This window comes from Anomaloglossus baeobatrachus, chromosome 5 (genome assembly GCF_048569485.1).
Source record: "Anomaloglossus baeobatrachus isolate aAnoBae1 chromosome 5, aAnoBae1.hap1, whole genome shotgun sequence".
In the NCBI taxonomy this organism is placed as follows: domain Eukaryota; kingdom Metazoa; phylum Chordata; class Amphibia; order Anura; family Aromobatidae; genus Anomaloglossus; species Anomaloglossus baeobatrachus.
The window spans coordinates 430,518,961-430,541,163 of NC_134357.1; the positions used below are offsets into that span (position 1 = coordinate 430,518,961).

Genomic DNA, 22,203 nt, shown 5'->3' on the forward strand with positions numbered 1-22,203 from the left:
CGTCCAATAGAAGCGGAGAGGCGGAGATGAGCGGGACGTAACATCCCGCCCACCTCCTTCCTTCCGCATTGCCGGCAGGACACAGGTAAGGAGATGTTCGTCGCTCCTGCGAGGTCACACACAGCGATGTGTGGTGCTGCAGGAACGAGGAACAACATCGCTAATAAGCAGAGAACGATTTTTGGTTTCAGGATGACCTGTCCGCGGCAAACGATTTTGACGACTTTTGCGATCGTTTAAGGTCGCTCGTACGTATCACACACTGCAATCTCGTGGATGTGCGTCACAAACACCGTGACCCCGACGATAATTCATTAACAATATCGCAGCGTGTAAAGCCCCCTTTAATCTATTAGTCTACCATGTATATCGGCCGAGACTCGTGAATGTAAGTCAATCGGTACAAGAAAAAAAAAAAAATCGGACAGCACACGGAGCATCCATCTGCCATCCGATTTTTACCCACAAATCTCTAAGAAAAAAAAGAAATATGCAGTACAGACCAAAAGTTTGGACACACCATCTCATTCAAAGAGTTTTCTTTATTTTCATGACTCTGAAAATTATAGATTCACATTGAAGGCATCAATACTATGAATGAAATACTTAGCAAACAAGTGTGAAACAACTGAAAATATGTCTTATATTCTAGGTTCTTCAAAGTAGCCACCTTTTGCTTTGATTACTGTTTTGCACACTCTTGGCATTCTCTTGATGAGCTTCAAGAGGTAGTCACCGGAAATGCTCTTCCAACAGTCTTGAAGGAGTTCCCAGAGATGCTTAGCACTTGTTGGCCCTTTTGCCTTCACTCTGCGGTGCAGCTCACCTCAAACCATCTCGATTGGGTTCAGGTCTGGTGACTGTGGAGGCCAGGTCATCTGGCGTAGCACCCCATCACTCTCCTTCTTAGTCAAATAGTCCTTACACAGCCTGGAGGTGTGTTTGGGGTCATTGTCCTTTTGAAAAATAAATGATGGTCCAACTAAACGCAAACCAGATGGAATAGCATGCCGCTGCAAGATGCTGTGGTAGCTGGTTCAGTATGCCTTCAATTTGGAATAAATGCCCAACAGTGTCACGAGCAAAGCACCCCCACACCATCACACCTCCTCCATGCTTCACGGTGGGAACCAGGCATGTAGAGCCCATCCGTTCACCTTTTCTGCGTCGCACAAAGACACAGTGGTTGGATCCAAAGATCTCAAATTTGGACTCATCAGACCAAAGCACAGATTTCCACTGGTCTAATGTCCATTCCTTGTGTTCTTTAGCCCAAACAAGTCTCTTCTGCTTGTTGCTTGTTCTTAGCAGTAGTTTCCTAGCAGCTATTTTACCATGAAGGCCTGCTGCACAAAGTCTCCTCTTAACAGTTGTTCTAGAGATGGGTTTGCGGCTAGAACTCTGTGTGGCATTGACCTGGTCTCTAATCTGAGCTTCTGTTAACCTGTAATTTCTGAGGCTGGCGACTCAGATAAACGTATCCTCCGCAGCAGAGGTCACTCTTGGTCTTCCTTTCCTGGGGCGGTCCTCATGAGTAGAGATGAGCGAGCCTCTGAAGGCTCGAGTTTGGTTCGTCAAACGGAGGCCCCGTTCAAGTTCGGTTCGACAAACCGTTCGACAAACCTCTCGAACCCCATTGAAAACAATGGGAGGCAAACACAAACACATAAAAACACATTATAAATGTAGACATACAGTTAATAAACATTGCCATTACACTTACAGGTCCCCGCGACGCATCCTGCACTCTGTCTCCCGCCGCTTTTCCTTCCGATAATCACTGCGTCCTACCGGTAACCAGCACTGATGATAGGACCTTCCATGACGTCAAAAAAAGCATGTGACCAGTCACGTGTCTATTATCTCATTGGTTACAGACTGGTCACATGGCTATGACGTCATGCTAGGTCCTGTCATTGCATCTCTCCGGTACGCGGTGATCGTTCCAGCATCTCCATATACCGGCGAAATGCTCTGGCACATGGTCGGCTTCCCCGTTCCGTTATTCACCGGCTGCCACAGCCGGTCAATAATGGAGATCACCGTTGCTATAGCAACCCGCCTGTCAGCGGTGACATCACCGGTTACAGCCCGCAGCGGCACCAGGAATCACATGATCGGAGCACCGTTGCTATGGTAACCTGCTTGTCAGCAGTGACGTCACCGCTTACAGCCTGCACCCTCTGCTCACTCTCACTGAGTGTATAGACTGCACGGGGAGCAGCAGCGTATTCCTCCCATGCATAGCTGTCTGATGTATCAGAGCTGCATGGGTTGAAGGAGAAAGAAGACAGAAGACCATGGATCATGGAGGGCTGACAGGGAGTAATAAACATGGAGTCTCTAAGTGTGTCTGTGTATTTATTTCTATTAAAGTATTTTTTCTCTGTGTGGTGTCTTTTTTTTTAACCCTTTATTTGATATTCTTTAAGGCCCGGGTCAAACTTGCCTGACATTAAGAATCTCTGGCTTAATACTAGCTAGTAAAACAAAGCTAGTATTAACTCATTATTACCCAGCGAGCCACCCGGCTTCAGGGCAGCTGGAAGAGTTGGATACAGCGCCAGATGATGGTGCTTCTATGAAAGCGCCATTTTCTGGGGCGGCTGCGGACTGCAATTCGCAGCAGAGGGGGCCAGAAAGCTCGGACTAACCTGTGCTGAGGATTCCAATCCCCAGCTGCCTAGTTGTACCTGGCTGGACACAAAAATGGGGCGAAGCTCATGTCGATTTTTTTTTAATTATTTCATGAAATTCAATTAGCCGGTGGGCGGGGAAAGCACGGAATAACTAATTGAATAATGAAGCGGCAGCCATTTTCTAAAGAGGAAATGGCGCTTGAGTTTTGTGACAGCCGTGCAGCGAGACGCCCGTGATCGGTGAGTAGGAAAGAGAGGGATTGTGCTGGGGAAGCAGGACGCATGCAGACAGCAACGTGTGCACATAGCCTTACTGTGAAAAGCCACGTTTTTGGTGCTCGAACCGTTCTCAAACGTAACTCGAACTGTCAAGCTTTTAGCAAAAAGCTCGAGTTCGTCGAACGTCTCAAACACCCCCAAAATCACTCGAACATGAAATTGGCAAACCTCGAGCCTCGAACATCGCTCATCTCTACTCATGAGCCAGTTTCTTTGTAGCATTTGATGTTTTTTGCCACTACACTTGGGGACACTTTCAAAGTTTTCCCAATTTTTCGGACTGACTGACCTTCATTTCTTAAAGTAATGATGGCCACTCGTTTTTCTTTACTTAGAATTTGTATTATGGAAAGAAAAAGGCAGCTAACAGTCTATTCAGTCGGACTATCAGCTGAGTATCCACCAGACTTCTGCACAACACAACTGATGATCCCAACCCCATGTATAAGGCAAGAAATCCCACTTATTAAACCTGACAGGGCACACCTGTGAAGTGAAAACCATATCCGTTGACTACCTCTTGAAGCTCATCAAGAGAATGCCAAGAGTGTGCAAAGCAGTAATCAAAGCAAAAGGTGGCTACTTTGAAGAACCTAGAATATAAGGCATATTTTCAGTTGTTTCACACTTTAAGTATTTCATTCCACATGTGTTAATTCATAGTCTTGATGCCTTCAATGTGAATCTACAATTTTCAGAGTCATGAAAATAAAGAAAACTCTGTGAATGAGAAGGTGTGTCCAAACCTTTGCACTTTACTGTATATATATATATATATATATATATATATATATATATATATATATATACATATACATATAGATAGATAGTTGACAGAAAGATATTAGATAGAATAGATCAATATCCTGTGGATATCTAATTTCCCAATCCCCTACATGCTATACACTTGCACCGTTTAGTGCCTTTCATGTGGCACTAGAGGGTGCTTAGCCTGGTTTAACCTAATAAATAAAATAATAAGTAAAAAAAATAATGTGGGGTCTCCCCTACCTTTTATAACCAGCAAAGGTAATGCAGATTTCTGAGATCTGATATTATCAGGCTGGGAAGGTCAATGGTTATTGGACCCTTCACAGCCTAAAAAAAGTAGCCGGCAGCTGCCCCAGAAGTGGCACATTACATTAGATGCTCCAATTTTGGTGCTTCGCCTCAGCTCTTCCCGATTGCTTTGGTGACCTGGTAATTGGGGTAATATTTTTTGAGGGGTCTGTTGTGTAGTGTCACCCGGCATTATGTCCGCTCGTAGTTCTGGGTGCATATTGCAGCTGACAGGTTCCCTTAAAGTGCTGTAGAAAATGTTGGCATTATGGAAATAAAAATTATCATTATTATGTCTGAAATAGGATCCCTAACCCTATTCACATGTGTCTACTGAAACATGCAGTCAACATAAGTTGTGCAAGATTTTCTACCATGTGTCTTGGGATATGAACAACTCTTATCGCAGGATGCCTCACCACAAGTCAGCGGTTGCCTCTAGACATATTGAAAAATCGGTTGTGTCTGTGTCTACCATACATTAGTGTACGTGTAAATCAACACCAACGTGTAGGTCATTGAGCAGATGATTACAGCTCCATGTTTACGATTTCCTATCTGGAGATGTTGAAAATATTAATCAAAAACATTCTGGACTGAAAGTCAGCAAAACTGACAAATAATTGCACTAATAAAGTGACTGCGGGGGAAATAAACGTTAGAGGATTGAGAGTGTGATACTAAACTGCTTAGACAGTCCACTCAAGGGGGAGAAGGATCTGGTCCTTGCCATTAAACATCTGCATGGACTGGCAGCTGTCCAGAGCGAGGCATGTTGAGAGAGAAAGTTCATCTGCTTTGAGTCTGTTGAACACAGGGGCCTCCATTCTGGGACATTTGCAATCCAGATAAATGGAGCTTAAGTGCTGAAAAAGAAAAGTGACTCGCAACATTCCCAATTATATCTGAGATCTTTGAGGATCATAACAATAATGGGGTCATACCGTAGTGATGGGAAAATGGGGCGAGCTGCTGTAAGTCATACATAGGTGAGCCATTGTAAAAATGGAAACAATGAAGGATTTGTGGTACTGTTAGGCAGGAGTCCCACAGGTCGGACTCCTATTATTAGGCTTGGATGTTTGATGATGATGATGATGATAATGATGTTGACTTTAAAGCGCTGTGGAATTAATGGCGCTAAATATATATTATATATATATATTATATATATACATATATATACTGTGTGTGTGTGTATATATATATATATATATATATGTATATATACTGTATATATATATATATATATATATATATATATATATATATACATACATACACATACATACAGTGTGTATATAATATATACAGTACAGACCAAAAGTTTGGACACCGCTTCTCATTCAAAGAGTTTTCTTTATTTTCATGACTGAAAATTGTAGGCATCAAAACGATGAATTAAAACATGTGGAATGAAATACTTAAAAAAGTGTGAAACAACTGAAAATATGTCTTATATTCTAGGTTTTTCAAAGTAGCCACCTTTTGCTTTGATTACTGCTTTGCACACTCTTGGCATTCTCTTGATGAGCTTCAAGAGGTAGTCACCGGAAATGGTCTTCCAGCAGTCTTGAAGGAGTTCCCAGAGATGCTTAGCACTTGGCCCTTTTGCCTTCACTCTACGGTCCAGCTCACCCCAAACCATCTCGATTGGGTTCAAGTCTGGTGACTGTGGAGGCCAGGTCATCTGGTGTAGCACCCTATCACTCTCCTTCTTAGTCAAATAGCCCTTACACAGCCTGGAGGTGTGTTTGAGGTCATTGTCCTGTTGAAAAATATATGATGGTCCAACTAAACGCAAACCGGATGGAATAGCAGCTGCTGCAAGATGCTGTGGTAGCCATGCTTGTTCAGTATGCCTTCAATTTTGAATAAATCCCCAACAGTGTCGCCAGCAAAGCACTCCCACACCATCACACCTCCTCCATGCTTCACGGTGGGAACCAGCCATTTAGAGTCCATCCGTTCACCTTTTCTACAAAGGCACGGTGGTTGGAGCCAAAGATCTCAAATTTGGACTCATCAGACCAAAGCACAGATTTCCACTGGTCTGATGTCCATTCCTTGTGTTCTTTAGCCCAAACAAGTCTCTTCTGCTTGTTCCCTGTCCTTAGCAGTGGTTTCCTAGCAGCTATTTTGCCATGAAGGCCTGCTGCACAAAGTCTCCTCTTAACAGTTGTTCTAGAGATGAGGTGTGTCCAAACTTTTGTTCTGATATATATATATATATATTATACAAGAAAAATAAATCTCACTAATTTATAGTATTAAACTTAATCAAGATGCCTTTGATTTTGATACAACAGATTTGTACAGCACTGTATTTTCTTCTGTGGTCCACTGGTCTTATCATGGAAGGGAGTAGGTCATTATGACACATACTGCCCATATTTGCTACTAGGGCACATGAATATCATAAAGAGCAGCCATAGTTTAGGACCTTTCTATAAACCAGAGTGGAGAGCCACTCTGAGGACTCTGAATTCCTATTTATCTGAATTAGTAGATATTTAAAGATGTTTTCCACAATGAATGTGACTCCCTTTCATTTGTCCTAACTATTCCTAACTAGCGCGATTTTTCAAAATACATCTGCTACCTACCCTGCTCCTTTAAGCTGATCTATCTGCAGCATGTATATACCTTTATTGATGTTTTTCTTTTTCTCCTTATGGTCTGGAGACTGAAGTTGGACAGAATGAGCTGTGCACGTCACTGGTGGGGGCAGGGCTGACTCTCCTGTGAGTGACAGCAGTCCCAAATTAGACTTTACTCTTCTCTCTGCTTGTTTTCCAGTATGGTGCTTCATGTTACAACAAACAGTGCAATGTGCCAATCATTAGATAGTTTATCACTGTGACTTACTATCTAATGGTGAGCATATTACAGAGCTTGTCACATGAAAGCATTGCACTGTAAACCAAACTCTGGGCTGAGAGGAGAGTGAAGTGTGATCTGGCCATACATGCCCAGACTGCTGTTACTCACAGAGAGGCATCTCCGCCTCCACCAGTGATGTGCCCTGCTGATTTTGTTAGATTCCAGTCTCAAGACCAGAAGGATCATAGCAAAACATCAATAAAGGTATATACCAGTGGCAGAAGTATATTGGAAAGTGTTAGTTAGGAAAGGTTAGGTCAAATAAAAGGAGGTTACATTAGTAGTGGAAAATTCCTTTAGTATATCTCCCCTGTGATGGACTCTGCTGGAAAAATGGGATAATACCAATATAATCATATGTGTGAATTAAAAAAAAAAACAAAAAAAAACCAAAACTGTCTCTCTCAGTAAGAGATCGCCTCCTAATCAGCTTTAGATGGGATTGTCTCCTGCTGGATCATTATGATCAACTATTAAACTATAGCTGGTTACATCAGATCAGCTTGCTGAACCAGTCAGTATTTTTCATTCCATGGTTTTCCAATACAAGTATTTGCGATCATAAATATCTAAACATTAAATATGATGTGTGATGGCTGGAAAGTAGGACATATGTACATGATTACACTTCTGGGACCCATTGCAAACACCCAATAAAAGTGTCTGCATATCTATTGCATTTTCACACAATACAAGTGTCTCAGTGATCAGAGATGTGCAATACGTAGCAGGGTTACAATTTGACTCTGAGCCTACATTATTGGAAGATCTAGCATAATTTTGCATGTGATTAGATAAGAATTTACTGGTGGTAGATACATCCATTTCTGGAATGCTGGGGGATAATGTATCCCTGTGATGTAGTGCGTGCCTACCCCCTTTGTGATGCCGCTTTTTCACTATTGGCTGTTATGTAATTTAATAAAGATTTTTATATTTTACATATATTTCGCATTTCTTCTTTCTTTGACCAGAGTGCTTGTAGAATTGTGTATGTGGGAGAAGGCTAGTGATAAATACTCTGAGCAATTATGGATTATGGTCCATATCATATTCCAAAATGACACTGCAGGCAATATTTTTACTACAGATGTCAAGATGACTAAAACAGTTTTATCTAATATGTAAAGCTGAGTGTATGTGTGTGTGTGTTTGTGTGTGTTTGTGTGTGAATGTGTGTGAGTGTATCTATGTCAACTAAAGGAATCCGCACAGTTGCATTTACAATCACAACATTTTGCACAGCCGCCTCATTTGACTCAGGGAACGTCATAGACTATGACTTGAAGGAAAAATTAACCCTGTACTTTACAGTTATTCGCCAAAAAAACCTGCCTCCATTAAAGTCAATGGAGCTGGGATCTACAGCTTATTAATAGGAGCTGTGAGTGGTTGCTATAGGCAACTAAGGACATTTTTAGTATAAGAAGCTTATATGTGAGGTAATATGATATCGGTGGACAGACGAATAGAAAGACAGAGAGAGACAGATATAGGCATAGACCGAGAAAGAGACAGAGAGATAAAGACAGACAGGGAAAGAGGCATACAGACAGAGACAGACAGACAGACAGACAGGGAAAGAGACAGACAGAGGCAGACAAGGAAAGAGACGGATACAGAAAGAGACAGACAGGAGAGGAGGCAGAAAGATAAAGAGACAGACAAATACAGAAGCACACAGGGAAAAAGACAGAGACACAGAGACAGACAGAAAAACTTCGAAAGAGACAGACAGGGAAAGATACAGCGAGAGACAGATACAGAGACAGACAGGGAAAGAGACAGACAAGGAAATATACAGGCAGACAGAGATAGAGGCAGACAGGGAAACAGACAGAGACAAACAGACAGAGACAGACAGGGAAAGAGACAGATAGATAGACAGAAAGAGACAGACAGAGACAGAAAAACAGCAAAAGAGACAGACAGGGAAAGATACAGACAGTCAGAGACAGATAGACAGGGGAAAATACAGACAGACAAAGAGACAGACTGTCAAAGACAGACAGGGAAAGAGACAGACAGAGACAAACAGACAGACAAAGACAGAGGCAGACAGGGAAAGAGACAGACACAGGGAAAGAGACAGAAGGGGAAGGAGACAGACAGGGAAAGAGACAGACAATGAAAGATACAGACAGAGAGGCAGACTGGGAAAGAGGCAGACAGTCAGAGGCAGACAGACAGAGGCAGACAGACAGGGAAAGAGGCAGACAGGGAAAGAGATAGACAGACAGGGAAAGAGACAGAAAGACAAAAAGAGGCAGACACAGACAGACCTAGACAGACAGAGAGACAGAGACAGGCAGAAAAACAGGGAAAGAGACAGACAGGGAAAGATACAGACAGACAGAGACAGACAGACAGACAAAGAGACAGACAGGGAAAGATACAGACAGAGAGAGAAAAACAGAGACAGACAGGTAGAGAAATAGACAGGGAAAGAGACAGACAGAGATACAGACAAACACACAGTGACAAACAAACAGAGAGATAGTGATAGACAGATACAGAGACAGACAGAGATAGAGAGACAGACAGAGGCAGACAAAGACAGAGGCAGACAGACAGAGACAAAGACAGAGGCCGACAGATAAAGAGACAGACATGTTAAGGGACAGACAGGTAAAGAGATAGACAGACAGGGAAAGAGACAGAGAGAGACAGACAGACAAAGACAGAGGCAGGCAGGGAAAGAGACAGACAGGGAATGAGACAGACAGGGAAAGAGACAGACAGGGAAAGAGACAGACAGGGAAAGAGACAGACAGGGAAGGAGACAGACGGGGAAAAATACAAACAGAGACAGAAACAGGCAGACAGGGAAAGAGACAGACAAGGAAAGATACAGACAGAGATAGAGGCAGATAGTTAAAGAGATGGAGACAAACAGACAGAGACAGACAGGGAAAGAGGCAAACAGACAGAGACAGACAGAAACAGACAGAGGCTGACAGACAGGGAAAGAGACAGACAGGAAAAGAGAGAGACAGAGGCAGACACAGACAGACAGAAACAGAGACGGACAGAAAAACAGCAAAAGAGACAGACAGGGAAAGATACAGACAGACAAAGAGACAGAAAGACAAAGAGACAGACAGACAAAGAGACAGACAGACAAAGAGACAGACAAACACAGACAGGTAAAGAGACAGACAGATAGAGAGAGACAAACAGAGAGATAGCGAGAGAAAGAGCGACAGACACACAGAGAGACAGAGAGATAGAGACAGACAGAGAGATAGCAATAGACAGATACAGAGACAGACAGATATAGAGAGACAGAGACAGACACAGATAGAGACAGAAGACAGACAGACACACAGAGACAGACACACAGGCAGACACACAGACAGAGAGAGACAGGTAAAGAGATAGACAAAGAGACAGACAGACAGAGATAGAGACAGACAGACAGTGAAAGAGACAGACAGACAGAGAGATAGAGAGAGACAGACAGAGAGGGAGACAGACAGATACTGGGAGAGAGGGAGAATGAGAGATAGACAGAGTGACAGTTACTATCCTGGGCAATGCCGGGAACTACAGCTAGTAACTTATAAAAAGCGTTTTTTTTCATCTCAGTTGGGGATGTCTTGCTCTCTTTGAAAAGCTGCACAGAAGTCCACATGGAGAGAAACCCCAAACTGCTGCTAAGTATAAACAGCAAGGCTAGACCTAAAAATAGAACACAATGGAAGAAGCTGTTTCTTAATATAAAAACACACTAAAAGTATTGAAATAAGGATGATGGAATGAGGTTTGGTGGGCTACACAGAGAATGAAAAAAGCTGGCAATATAAGGGTTTACCCAGACTGCACTAGCTGATCATGTTATTTATGGTTTTGTAATTAAAGCAATATGTTCTTTATTTAATTTTAGGTATGGCTTTAAGTTACTTTTACATATTGTGTTATATTGTGCACATCACTGTATACTGAATGTAAATGAATATATTGAATGCATTAAATAGTGGCATCAACTATAAAATACGCTGTCATACAGAACATTTTTGTGTGTAGCTGAGGCCACATGGAGTGCCTAGGAAGTGTCTATGTAGCCTCAATAATAGGCGCCTGTATAGATCGGAGCAGAGTGGTAGTTGTGGGTTGGCGATTTACTCCGGACACCCCGACACGCTACATAAAAGATGTTGTCTTGGCTGAGTGTGGACTTTTACCAGTGGGGCGACATACCCTTGTAGTCCGTATGGTACCGATGACCAGATATTAACCACTTTGTGGAAGGAAACCATCAATTCTTTAAAAATACAAAGTTTCTACTGAACAGAAGGCTGATGGTAGCTATAAACACACGATAGCAGGCACATTTCTTCTCGTACGTTTCATTTGCATTACAGAGTAACTCCAGACATATTTCTGCATTATGTGCCATATCACCGGTTCCTATTCTCTCACATTGGCCTGAATAATTCGCCACTACCCAGCTCAACTGGACATCACAGTCCTCTAAAGTAATTCTGTCCTCGTTGTGGTTTTGTGTCATTTTCCCGTCACATCTGGGCCCATCACTTCTTGTGCTCTAAGCCAGTGTTCCCCAACTAGTCCTCGAGGTCCACCAAAAGTACATGTTTTCAGGAATTCTTTAGTATTGCAGGATCACCTGCACAGGTGATAATTCCAACACCTCTGCAATGCTAACGAAATCCTGAAAACATGCACTATTGGTGGGTCTTGAGGACTGGAGTTGAGGAACATTGCTAAGCTACTGAGACACACACCTAAGTATCCTCTCTAGGGATCAGCCTCTTCCGTTCACTCACTTTCTCAATTGGTTCAGGTCCTTCTCCACTCACTTTGTCTGTAGTGCTGTTGGCTCTGCTCGCTAATCTGAATCACACTATCATAGCTCTTGGTCTCCTCTCCTTCAGAACACCCACGTTATGCGGCTCTGCTGCTGATTAGATCTATGACAGTCAACTGCTGTGCCTATATGATGTTCCAGAGAAAACTTTTCTCTTTCCCTGAATAATAAACCCTCCCCTATGGGTTAGTCCCAACACTGTGCAACTTAACCTTTCACCTACATTTCAATCCAACCAGAGATCACTTGTTGCCTACTGCCTGACTTAAGTGGTGTGCACCAAGTGCATGCATAAAGAAATCACGTCAGACACAGTCAAATGTGAAATCTCTTCTTGATCACAGTGAAGATGGCACCGAACAGACAGAGAAAAAGCATGCGGCATCTGATATAGACTAGGAGCGTACACAAGTTCGGATATGCCCATTTAGTGGGACAGTTCATGGGTTAGCTAATGGGGAGATCCGTGTTGCTGCTGATGGGCGGGTCTGACGTCAGTGGATGAGTCCACGGTGTCATCTGATCTGTGGGTTGGTCCTCTAGCTTGGCCAGAGGGTCTTTTCCTTATATAGTGGTCTTCTTACATCTGGACATTCCTTGCATTCCAGGCAAGGTGTGGAAAACAGGAAATGGCAGCCATCCTTAAATCTGTGTCATGTGTATGATCTGAGAACTGAATTATGTAAGGCAAATCAACATATTTCCCACAATCCCCTGACAAGAGGTTAATTAAGTATTTAATGGAAAGGCTCTGCTGAACAGTGGTAGAACTTTTTTGAGAAAGTAAGGCTATGTGCACACATTGCAGATTTGGTTGCAGACAATCTGCACCCAAATCTAGATGTTCTGGCAGAAAAAACGCTGCTTGAAAAAACGTGTGTTTTGCGATGATTTGTCAAGTTTGTTTGCCACATTTTTTATAATGCTTTTTTTATGCATTTTTTTCATTGCCTTTAATGGTGAAAACGCAGGACAAAACGCAGAAAGAGCTGACATGTTGCAGATTTTTTCAGCAACAAAATCTGCAAAGAAACAATCCTGAACGTGTGCACAACACTTCAGAATTCACATAGACGTTTCTCGCATTATGATATTGTCGCGGGCGGGGAGGGGACGCTGCGCTCACCCACTGCTCGGGTCCAGCTGCTGCTGCTGCTCGCTCGGTCGGTGGCTCGAGCGGTGGGCCGGATCCCGGGGACTCGAGCGGCGCTCCTCGCCCGTGAGTGAAAGGGATGGTTTGGGTGTAGGGATATTGTCCGTGACGCCACCCATGGTTCGTGGTGAGGTTGGGACACCACCGCTGCTCTGTACGGGGATCCCGGGAGCGTTGGCAGGGAGCAGCTGAGATGTTTTCTCCCCTCCGTGGGTAGGGGGTTTTTGGTGGTCCCGGGGCCCGGTGGTGGAGGTCGGAAGGTGGGTTGCAGGGCCTGGCCGGGTGCAGGGTCACGGGGCAGCGCAGTGCCAGACAGCACGGTGGTACTTACTCAGCCAGTAATGCACACGGAGTCTCTGGTAAAATAAACGGCTGGATGGACGAGTCCCGCAGACGGCTGCGGCGGTCACTCCCGGTAGGTTGGCGGTAACTGTCTCCCCCTGCACCGGTGTTCTGTTCTCAGCCCCAATGGCTTCCCCACTGATAGCCAACATACCGCTGGGGAGCGGGCTAAGGGAGCCCTTCCTTTGCCCGTAGGCTCTGGCCCTGGGAGCTCTGGCGGTAGCTTTATCTCCCTCACGGTTTGGACGGTTGCCTTCAGTCGGGTCTTTAGTGCTGGGAAACCCCGGAGGTTCCCGTCACATACGGATTTGACCGGTTTTACGGCGACTCCTACCCTGGTCGGGGTCTGTAGGCCCTGCCGGATGGTGCTGGCTTCTCTTCGCTCCCTGGTTCGGTACCGGCGGGCCACCGCCCGTCCCCGGTCCTCACGGTTGTGCGTCAATCGGCCACTCCTGCAGATCGTCACCACCGTCTGCCAACCTTGCTGTCAGGTGCCCGGGCCACGTACCCGGACACAGCCAGTCAGTTCCTCCACTACTACTTCCTCACTCCACAACTCCTAAACTTATCTGTCCTCCTTTTCCTGCCTCCAGGACTGTGAACTCCTCGGTGGGTGGAGACAACCGTCTGGCTCCGCCCCACCTGGCGTGGACATCAGCCCCTGGAGGAAGGCAACAAGGATTTGTGTCTGACCTTGATGTTCCTAACCGGGGTGTGGGGTGTGTTGTTGCAGTACCTGTGACGTCCTGGCTTGTCCAGGGCGCCACAATATACTTGCAGATTTCTCAAAATCTACAAAAAAAAACCTGGCAAGTACACATGAAAGTAAGCAATTTGTGATATATCTTATCAGACAAATGAGCTTCTTTCTCTGCCAGAATTGATCAATCTTTATAAAAATTCTCACTTCTGAGGTAAAATATGTAATCATTGAATACTTTCCCAATATTGAGAGGAGATGGCAAACAAATTTGTCTGATAAGATATATTACAACATTGCTTATTTTCATGTGTACTATTGATTTATAAATAAAAATTAAAATGATGGCTATGCTTTCCATTGTACTTGTCACCTACTATACATGAAAAAATATAATCAAACATGATCTCAGTTGGTTATTGGAGCCACTCAATATACAGTATATGCACAATCTGGAGTAAAGACCTAGCTTGAGGCTTCAGGGGTCTAGAACATGGTTTATACTTGCACCTTTACCTCACCAGTAATCAGGGGCATAACGATTGTGGTTACAGAGGTCAAGACCAAGTCCTGTGGGTACAGGGGCCCTACAACCCCAGTGCATGCTTCAGCTGGATGTGCATCTGAGGCTGCACATCCAGCTGAAATGCATTGCAGCACAGAGACTTGTCGGGTCCTTGCTCTGCAAGACAAGCTGCCGGTCGACAGCTGACGTTAGCACTCCGATGTCAGCTGCTGGCAACTGTGCTGACTAGAGAGGACGCCGCACAATCTAGGAGTAGAGGGAAATGAATAGAATTGGTTTTTTTTTAATGCATTAAAGACAGAATAGGGACTGTATCTATCAGGAAGGGGCCTAGGATAAGGACATATGGGGCGCCCCTGCGGCCTCAGGCGCGGATACAGAGGAGGTCATCACCGGTAACAATCACAACCACACTCAACCAACACATAAGGGCTGCTTCTCACTTGCGAGTTTCTCGCAGTAGAGCAATGCGAGAAAATCTCGCATTGGAATCGAACACGTTAGTGAATGATTCAGCTCTCATCTGCGATTTTTTTCTCAGTCCAAATCGGAATGAGAAAAAAAAAAAATCGCAGCATGCTGCTTTTTTTGCGAGTTTCTACTGTGAGTCTCTCCAATGCAAGTCTATGGGAGCGTGTAAATTATCGGATGTCACAGGACGGCACTCACACCATCCTAGTGACATGCGATTTTCTAAATACATTTCTCGCATGTTTCCTAAAACACTGGAAATGAGTGATGTCTCACAATATCTGTCAATCACTATTCTCTGTCAGTCGGTCTCTCCCTCTCAGTCTCTATTCTCTCTCTGTCGGTCCGTCACTATCTCTGTCCCTCTCTCACAGTCTGTCGGTCATTTTCCCCTCCTCTCTCATACTCACCGTTCCCCGATCCCCGGCGCGGCGCTGCACGGTATTCACACTACTCCAGCGGCTTTTACTATTTTGAAAAAGCCGTCCGCTCATTAAACAATCTCGTATTCCCTGATTTCCCCGCCCACAGGTGCCTATGATTGGTTGCAGTGAGACACGCCCCCACGCTGAGTGACAGGTGTCTCACTGCACCCAATCACAGCAGCCGGTGGGCGTGTCTATACTGTGCAGTGAAATAAATAATTAAATAATTAAAAAAAACGGCGTGCGGTCCCCCCAATTTTAATACCAGCCAGATAAAGCCATACGGCTGAAGGCTGGTATTCTCAGGATGGGGAGCTCCACTCGGGATACTCGCGGCCACAGCTGGATCCAGGTAACCTCAGTGACAGCTCAGCTGATCGCGCTCCTCACCTCAGTTGCTGCGTGGAGCTGACAGGAGGGGTGGTGTCTTCTGCAGCTCCGGTCACCTTCATGCAGCAGAGCTGGAAGCGACGCTGGACCATCCTGGATTACGCCGGACATGGAGGGCTTTTTGGGGCTTATTAAATTGGTGAACCAGGGAATTTGTTAGTGTTTTTTATTTCTAATAAATGATTTTTTCAGGTGTGTGTGTGTGTGTGTGTTTATTTACTGTAACTTACAGATTAATCATGGAAGGTATCTCGGAGAGACGCCTGACATAATTAATCTAGGAATTAGTGGCAGTTATGGGCTGCCATTAACTCCTTATTACCCCGATTTGCCAATGCACCAGGGCAAATCGGGAAGAGCCGGGTACAGTTCCAGAACTGTCACATCTAATGTATGCGGCAATTCTGGGCAGCTGCTGACTGATATTGTTAGGCTAGGGGGCTCCCCATAACGTGGAGCTCCCCATCCTGAGAATACCAGCCTTCAGCCGTATGGCTTTATCTGGCTGGTATTAAAATTGGGGGGACCGCACGCCGTTTTTTTTAATTATTTAATTATTTATTTCACTGCACAATATAGACACGCCCACCGGCTGCTGTGAATGGGTGCAATGAGACACCTGTCACTCAGCGTGGGGGCGTGTCTCACTGCAACCAATCATAGGCGCCTGTGGGCGGGGAAAGCAGGGAATACGAGATTGTTTAATGAGTGGCCGGCTTTTTCAAAATAGTAAAAGCCGCCGGAGCAGTGTGAACGCCGTGCAGCGCCGCGCTGGGGATCGGGGATCAGTGAGTATGAGAGAGGGCTGCTAACTTCAGTCACTCAGGGGATTAGCGGTCTCCAGTGAGCCCTTCACAGGTGACCGCTAATCAGGACGTGGCACAGACAGAGCCGCAGCATGACAATGAAGTCGGGTGAAGTTCACCCGAGTTCATTCTGACAGTGCGGCTCTGTCTGTGTCTGCTGTCATCTGCCATTCAGCTCTGCTACATGGCTGTCTGTGTCTGCTGTCAGCGGCAATGTAGCAGATCTGAATGGCAGATGACATAGTAAAAAATACGCATTACACACGCATTACACACGCATTACACACGCTAGTAAAATCATTAATTTATTCAGAAAAAGCATCGCACTTGCGTTGCACTCGGACCTAACGTGAACTAAAATCAGCCGAGTTTTTTTCAGCCCAGTCTGACCGATTTTACTCGCATAGATGTGTTTCCAGCCTAACACAGAGGTTCTGTCACTGGGACCAGGCTAGGGTAGGTGTTGGGGTGGCCATCACAAGGTATGGAACCTCATGCCCACTAGTTCAGTAGTTCAGGGACCCTGGAGGCGGGGCACCCACAGGCGAAGTAAGGATCCATCTGAGACACTACAGGCAGTTAGCACCATACAGCGTTCGAGTCAGATCAGACTCCAGATCACACAAGCAAGCAAAGACACAGAAAGTTCGTGGCCCGTGGTCTGGAGCCGGAGGCTCGACCCGGGTTCTGAGGAAAGACCTTGAACTGTTCCGCCTGTGTCGTCCTATTACTGCCGCCGCCCTACCATTGCACCACCGCGCCATCAGCGCCTAAGAAACTACTACCACCACCATCCTCCCTGGGGCCATAGCTCTGCCTGTGTTGAGCTGAACCATCTGAGCTGCGTTGTCATCCGCCCCAGCAGAGAAGTCCCACAGTGGCAGCTAATACTGGCCGCACACCACAGGTGGCGTCATGAACAACTACCCCCATCGTCCCCATCCCCAGCCTTTTATTGACACCCGGGGTCACGGAACCGGGCAAGGCCACTGCGGCGTCCCAGGAGATGCACCTTGGCCCAGTGAGGAATAACCCCCCGACCCCATTTGCGCGTCACATATATACCTGCATGGGCTCAGGATGGGGTTCAGATATACCAGAATGGAACCTAGGATGGGGACATATATACCAGGATGGGCCCATGATGTGGGACACATATACTAGGATAGGAGACTCGTATACTAGGATGGGGGACCTATATAAAAGGATGGGGGATGTACAGTATATACCAGGATGGAAATTATTTACCAGGATGGGGCCTAGAATGGAGGACATATATACCAGGATAGGAGACTTGAATACCAGGATGGGTGACATATATAAAAGGATGGGGTACATATAAACCAGGATGGGGACATATTTTCCATAGTGGGGGACATATTTACTGGGTATTGGCCCACAGTGGTGGACATTAGTATAGGATGGGGGACATTAGTATACAATGAAGGGGAAGGGGGTGGCAAATCATATGTCTTTATAGGATTTAGAATGCTACAATGGCCCATACATCTGACTAACATGTGGTGGAGGGGAGCCTAGGCCCAAACTTTGCACTGGGGCGTATCAGATTCTAGTTTTGCCACTGTTAGTAATTATGCCACCAGCACATATGATAATTGAACGATAAAAGATATATACTTTATGGCTGTGGTTACAAATTGTTCACCTGGACATATTACGTAGTCACTAAAGATGCTACCATCGCAAATTATTAACTTCAGCATGAACTGTGGCCTATTTACAAATGCCATAACTGAGTCTATGAATAAATCTGAAAATACCACCACCACCGCCACATGTGATGAATATAAACTAGGCCCGCATTAGTTATCTCTGATTTTTCTTTCTTGCAGGGGAAAGTTTACTGAGGACCACAAACACTGAGCTTAGTGATAATGAAGGCAGCAGAACCGGCATTCATCATACAACATGTCAACCAGGAGACCTTAGCCAGGAGGTGAGAATTTGCTTCACATTCAATATAGGGGTAAAAAAACCTCAATAACATCTTCAGGCACTTTGCTAGACTAAAGAGATATGGTCGGTGCAGCTAAGAAACAAAGAATCATCAATCATATAGACGTGGCTCAAAAGATTACCGTAAATACTTTGCTGTAATAGAAAGAGGGTTCCGGTTGGTAGACCGATAGGGAAGGTCCTCATTATTTCCCAGGTGATTTTCTTTTTAGTGAGCAGTAATAGTGTCTACTGATTCAGTGGTTATATACAAGTTGCCTTACATACTGTATGTGAAACCATTGGTTTATGTGGCACCATACAACAGCTTCATGCAGTTTGTATGTCCTCCCTGCTTTCCTCCATCCAAAAACATGATCATTGGAGGAAGAGCTTTTTATGAGATTGGACTTGAAGTGAGTGGCCAAGATGAGAAAGTAAGACTATATGTGGATTGAGTCATAAAATGAGCATGGGTCAAGCACTCGTAAATCTTCCATGACTGAATACATGTAGAGTTTCTCATCACAGAGTCTCGTTGCTAATTCTACCACTGTGTTGTATAAAGTTCTGCAGGTTCTAGGAGGTTTTTGTGAAATGGTATTAGACAACAGTGTCATCAATGACCTGTGAACCCTGTCACCCTTTCTTTGGAAATGTTTCTGTCTTTAGTAAGTTATGGAATGATAACGAAAAGGAAAAAAAACTGTTGCTGAGGAGATAATCCACAAGATGGTAAACAAATAGTAGTGAAACATTTAGGTTTTTGGTAATTCAGAGCATTTTAAGTTCTTCCACATGTTGGGTCGTTTTATGAATTATTTTTTAATGTTAAACAGCAGGTGCACTATAGTCGTGATGCAGAGAAAGGGCCCCGTTTATTCACACCCGCTGTGCACCTTCCCATAACCGCAGGTTCCTAACCACTAAAACTAATGAACTGCATTCAAAATGTCCCACAAAGCAAAGACCTTCCAGGAATTTATTGGCATATCAGGAAATTGAAAACAGTTTTTTTGTTCACAGTCATTCTAATGGTTCCACCTAGTTTGATTTACATTCTACACTTGAAAAATATGTTTCACAGGCTTGTCTTGTTTAGAAAACCAATCCTTAAATATTCTATACTGCATTATAGTACAATTATAGAAGAAAGACCTTTGCTCAGGACCATCATTGATTAGCCAGAGCAAAAAGTAGCAGCAAAGAGATTTTGGAGGACTCAGCATATATGTGCATTATATAAATGATCAATCAATTTTAATGGGAAATTTGTAATTTCTTCTTTGTTGAAGTTGTAGGAAAATTGTACACTTGCAGTCTGATTCCCTATGAAATACAGTAAATTGTTGGTGGTCCTAGTAGCAGGATACCTAATCTGAACTTTTTGTCTAAAGGACTAAAAGTCTTCACTTTGTAAGAAATCTCAGACTCTTTACCCATTAGCTATGCCAACTGTCCTTCCATAAATATAGTCCATAAATGGGTTTTTGGGGGGATACAAGCATGTAAGATAATCAGAAGTACATGATACATACATGGTATTATACGTGGCACAACTGTCACATTAGTCAGAAATGTCACAATCAAGGCATTTTTTGTCGATTTGCTGAAATGACTCATCATAAAGATCATCTAATAATCTTTCTTGCTTTTACCAGAGTGAAGGTCAAGCTACACTGGTTAGTCAAATGAATGAGAGTTCGATAACAACAAGGACTCTATTGGAAGAGCTAATTATTAAGGAAGATGATAAAAAACCTCAGTTTACGGAAGAGATTGCTCAGCTAGAATCTCCCCATTCGGCATCATTAATTTGGCCAAAAACCTGCTCATATGTTCTTCCCACAAGGAAAGAAGTTCCACTACATCATCATCTAACAGGATGTCCACCACCAAAACATATCAGAAAGACTCTACACAGATCTAAGACAATAGGGCACAGCTTAGGTGATGAGGCTTTAGGCTTGGTATCAGGACTGACATCTTCTGACTCCCATCCAAGAATTCCTGTAGAAGCGAAGGATGGTACTCGAAGGTCATCATTACAAAACATAACTGCACCTGATGTCTATTTGGCTCAAAACACAAGTAGCTCCGGTTCAACTCTAGAATCTGGGACTTTTTCCCTGAGCTTGAAACTTCAACCAGAAAATCATGGAGAATGTTCAGACCTTCAAAGTCTTAAAACACAGAAGATTAACTTGGAGGTGATGAGAAAACAAAGCCATGTAGAATATAGTGACTCCAGCAGTGATGATGAGGACCGACTGTATATTCTTGAGTAGTTCCTTGAAAGATTCCTAGAAACATGATATTTATTTTGATTACTTTGTTAGCCTAGTGGATGAAGGACCTGAAATACTTGTCTTGATTAGGTGATACGGAACTGACGTGTTTATGTTTCTTTTTTAGGAAGGATGTTACTTTATTATTGATGCCAAGTTGAACCTTAATCGAAGCCATTCCAAATATATTATATTGTGGTGTTTTATAGTGCAGCTTTTGCCTGTATACAGTGAAGACAGACATAATCCATACACCAATCAATTGTCAATTTAACAAAATTTTGTATATTTTTGCTTGAACAGTCATGTTTGTATTTATGTATATCTACATAATCATATGCAGGGCACACAACCGCTATAGGGTCCATGGTGGGCAGACCCAGCTACACCTGCTTTGATATCGTTATAGCAGTTACCAACATCTGTCATTGGGGAGTTCACTGAATGAAACTTTATACACATACTATTAATCAGTAACTGTAGGTACAGGTGAATTCTCAAATTAAGCTGTCCTGTGTGTACATGATGAAAGATATTCCAGTTCATTGTATGTCTTGTACCCTGCATTTTAACTAGTTTTCTGTTATGCAAGCTCTATCTCTTAACTTGCAATTGACTCTGAGCTGGTGGGTGGAAACTAGCTGCTATGATGTGTCCCATACACACCATGGCATACAGAGAAGGGTTCGTGCTCATCTTTGCTTAGGACACAGACAGAAGCAGAAGCAGCCTGGAGAAATTATACAGCTGTATTCAGCTGTATATATGTGAATCCAGCTCTGAGATGGGGTAAAAGACTTGTTAGAAAGCTCTGTTAAATCTTTCTGTGTCTCCCTTCGCCTGTTTTCTCACTGTGTTGTCATTTCTTCTTGTTATGAGGAAGATGAATTGAGCTGTCTTTTCAGAGTGGACGATAACTTCTAGAGGCACAGAGTTAGGGAAAAAAAGTGGCTAATTAGTGTAGTAAAAAGCAGAATTCTCTGCTAACATATATTACAAAGTTTATTACTACTGATTTGTTCAATGATTAGTAAAACTACAGTTCCATTATAAATCCAAGCCCAGCTGTATACTTCTATTTGCAGTGAGCTCCCCCCAGTGGCAGCTGAAGTGAACAGGTGTTTGTACATTCACCTTATATTCCTGTGTTCTTTGGGTACTTTGAGGGTCTTCCCACAGTGATGAATGTATAGGTAATAGAAAAATTAGCTATATTCCCATCATTATCAATTAATCCAGAAAGTAGCTGACTTCACTGCACAAAGGTGAAAATTAAACTGGAAATAATGTTCTGTGACTTTAAAGGGGGTTTTGCAGTATTATATAAATCAAGCCTATTCCTTATATAATACCAAGTTTTGTACATTTCTAATTTAGTTTGTGCTTTATCTATCATTTTCAAGGTTTCAAATTGTTGCTAAGGAGGCTTAAAACCTCTCCTGATTTTGCTCTGATCAT

At 43.8% G+C, this 22,203-nt stretch overlaps 1 protein-coding gene across 1 annotated transcript in view; it reads left to right on the plus strand.

The window, feature by feature from the left end:
- ZNF831 (zinc finger protein 831) overlaps window positions 1–21,894 on the plus strand; it is a 78,557-nt gene extending 56,663 nt beyond the window's left edge. The window contains exons 4-5 of the mRNA XM_075347759.1: window positions 18,355–18,458; window positions 20,119–21,894. Of these exons, the coding sequence (XP_075203874.1) occupies window positions 18,355–18,458; window positions 20,119–20,745 (731 nt within the window). The 3' untranslated portion in view covers window positions 20,746–21,894. The remainder of the gene's footprint in view (window positions 1–18,354; window positions 18,459–20,118) is intronic.
- The last annotated feature ends 309 nt before the right edge of the window (window positions 21,895–22,203 follow it).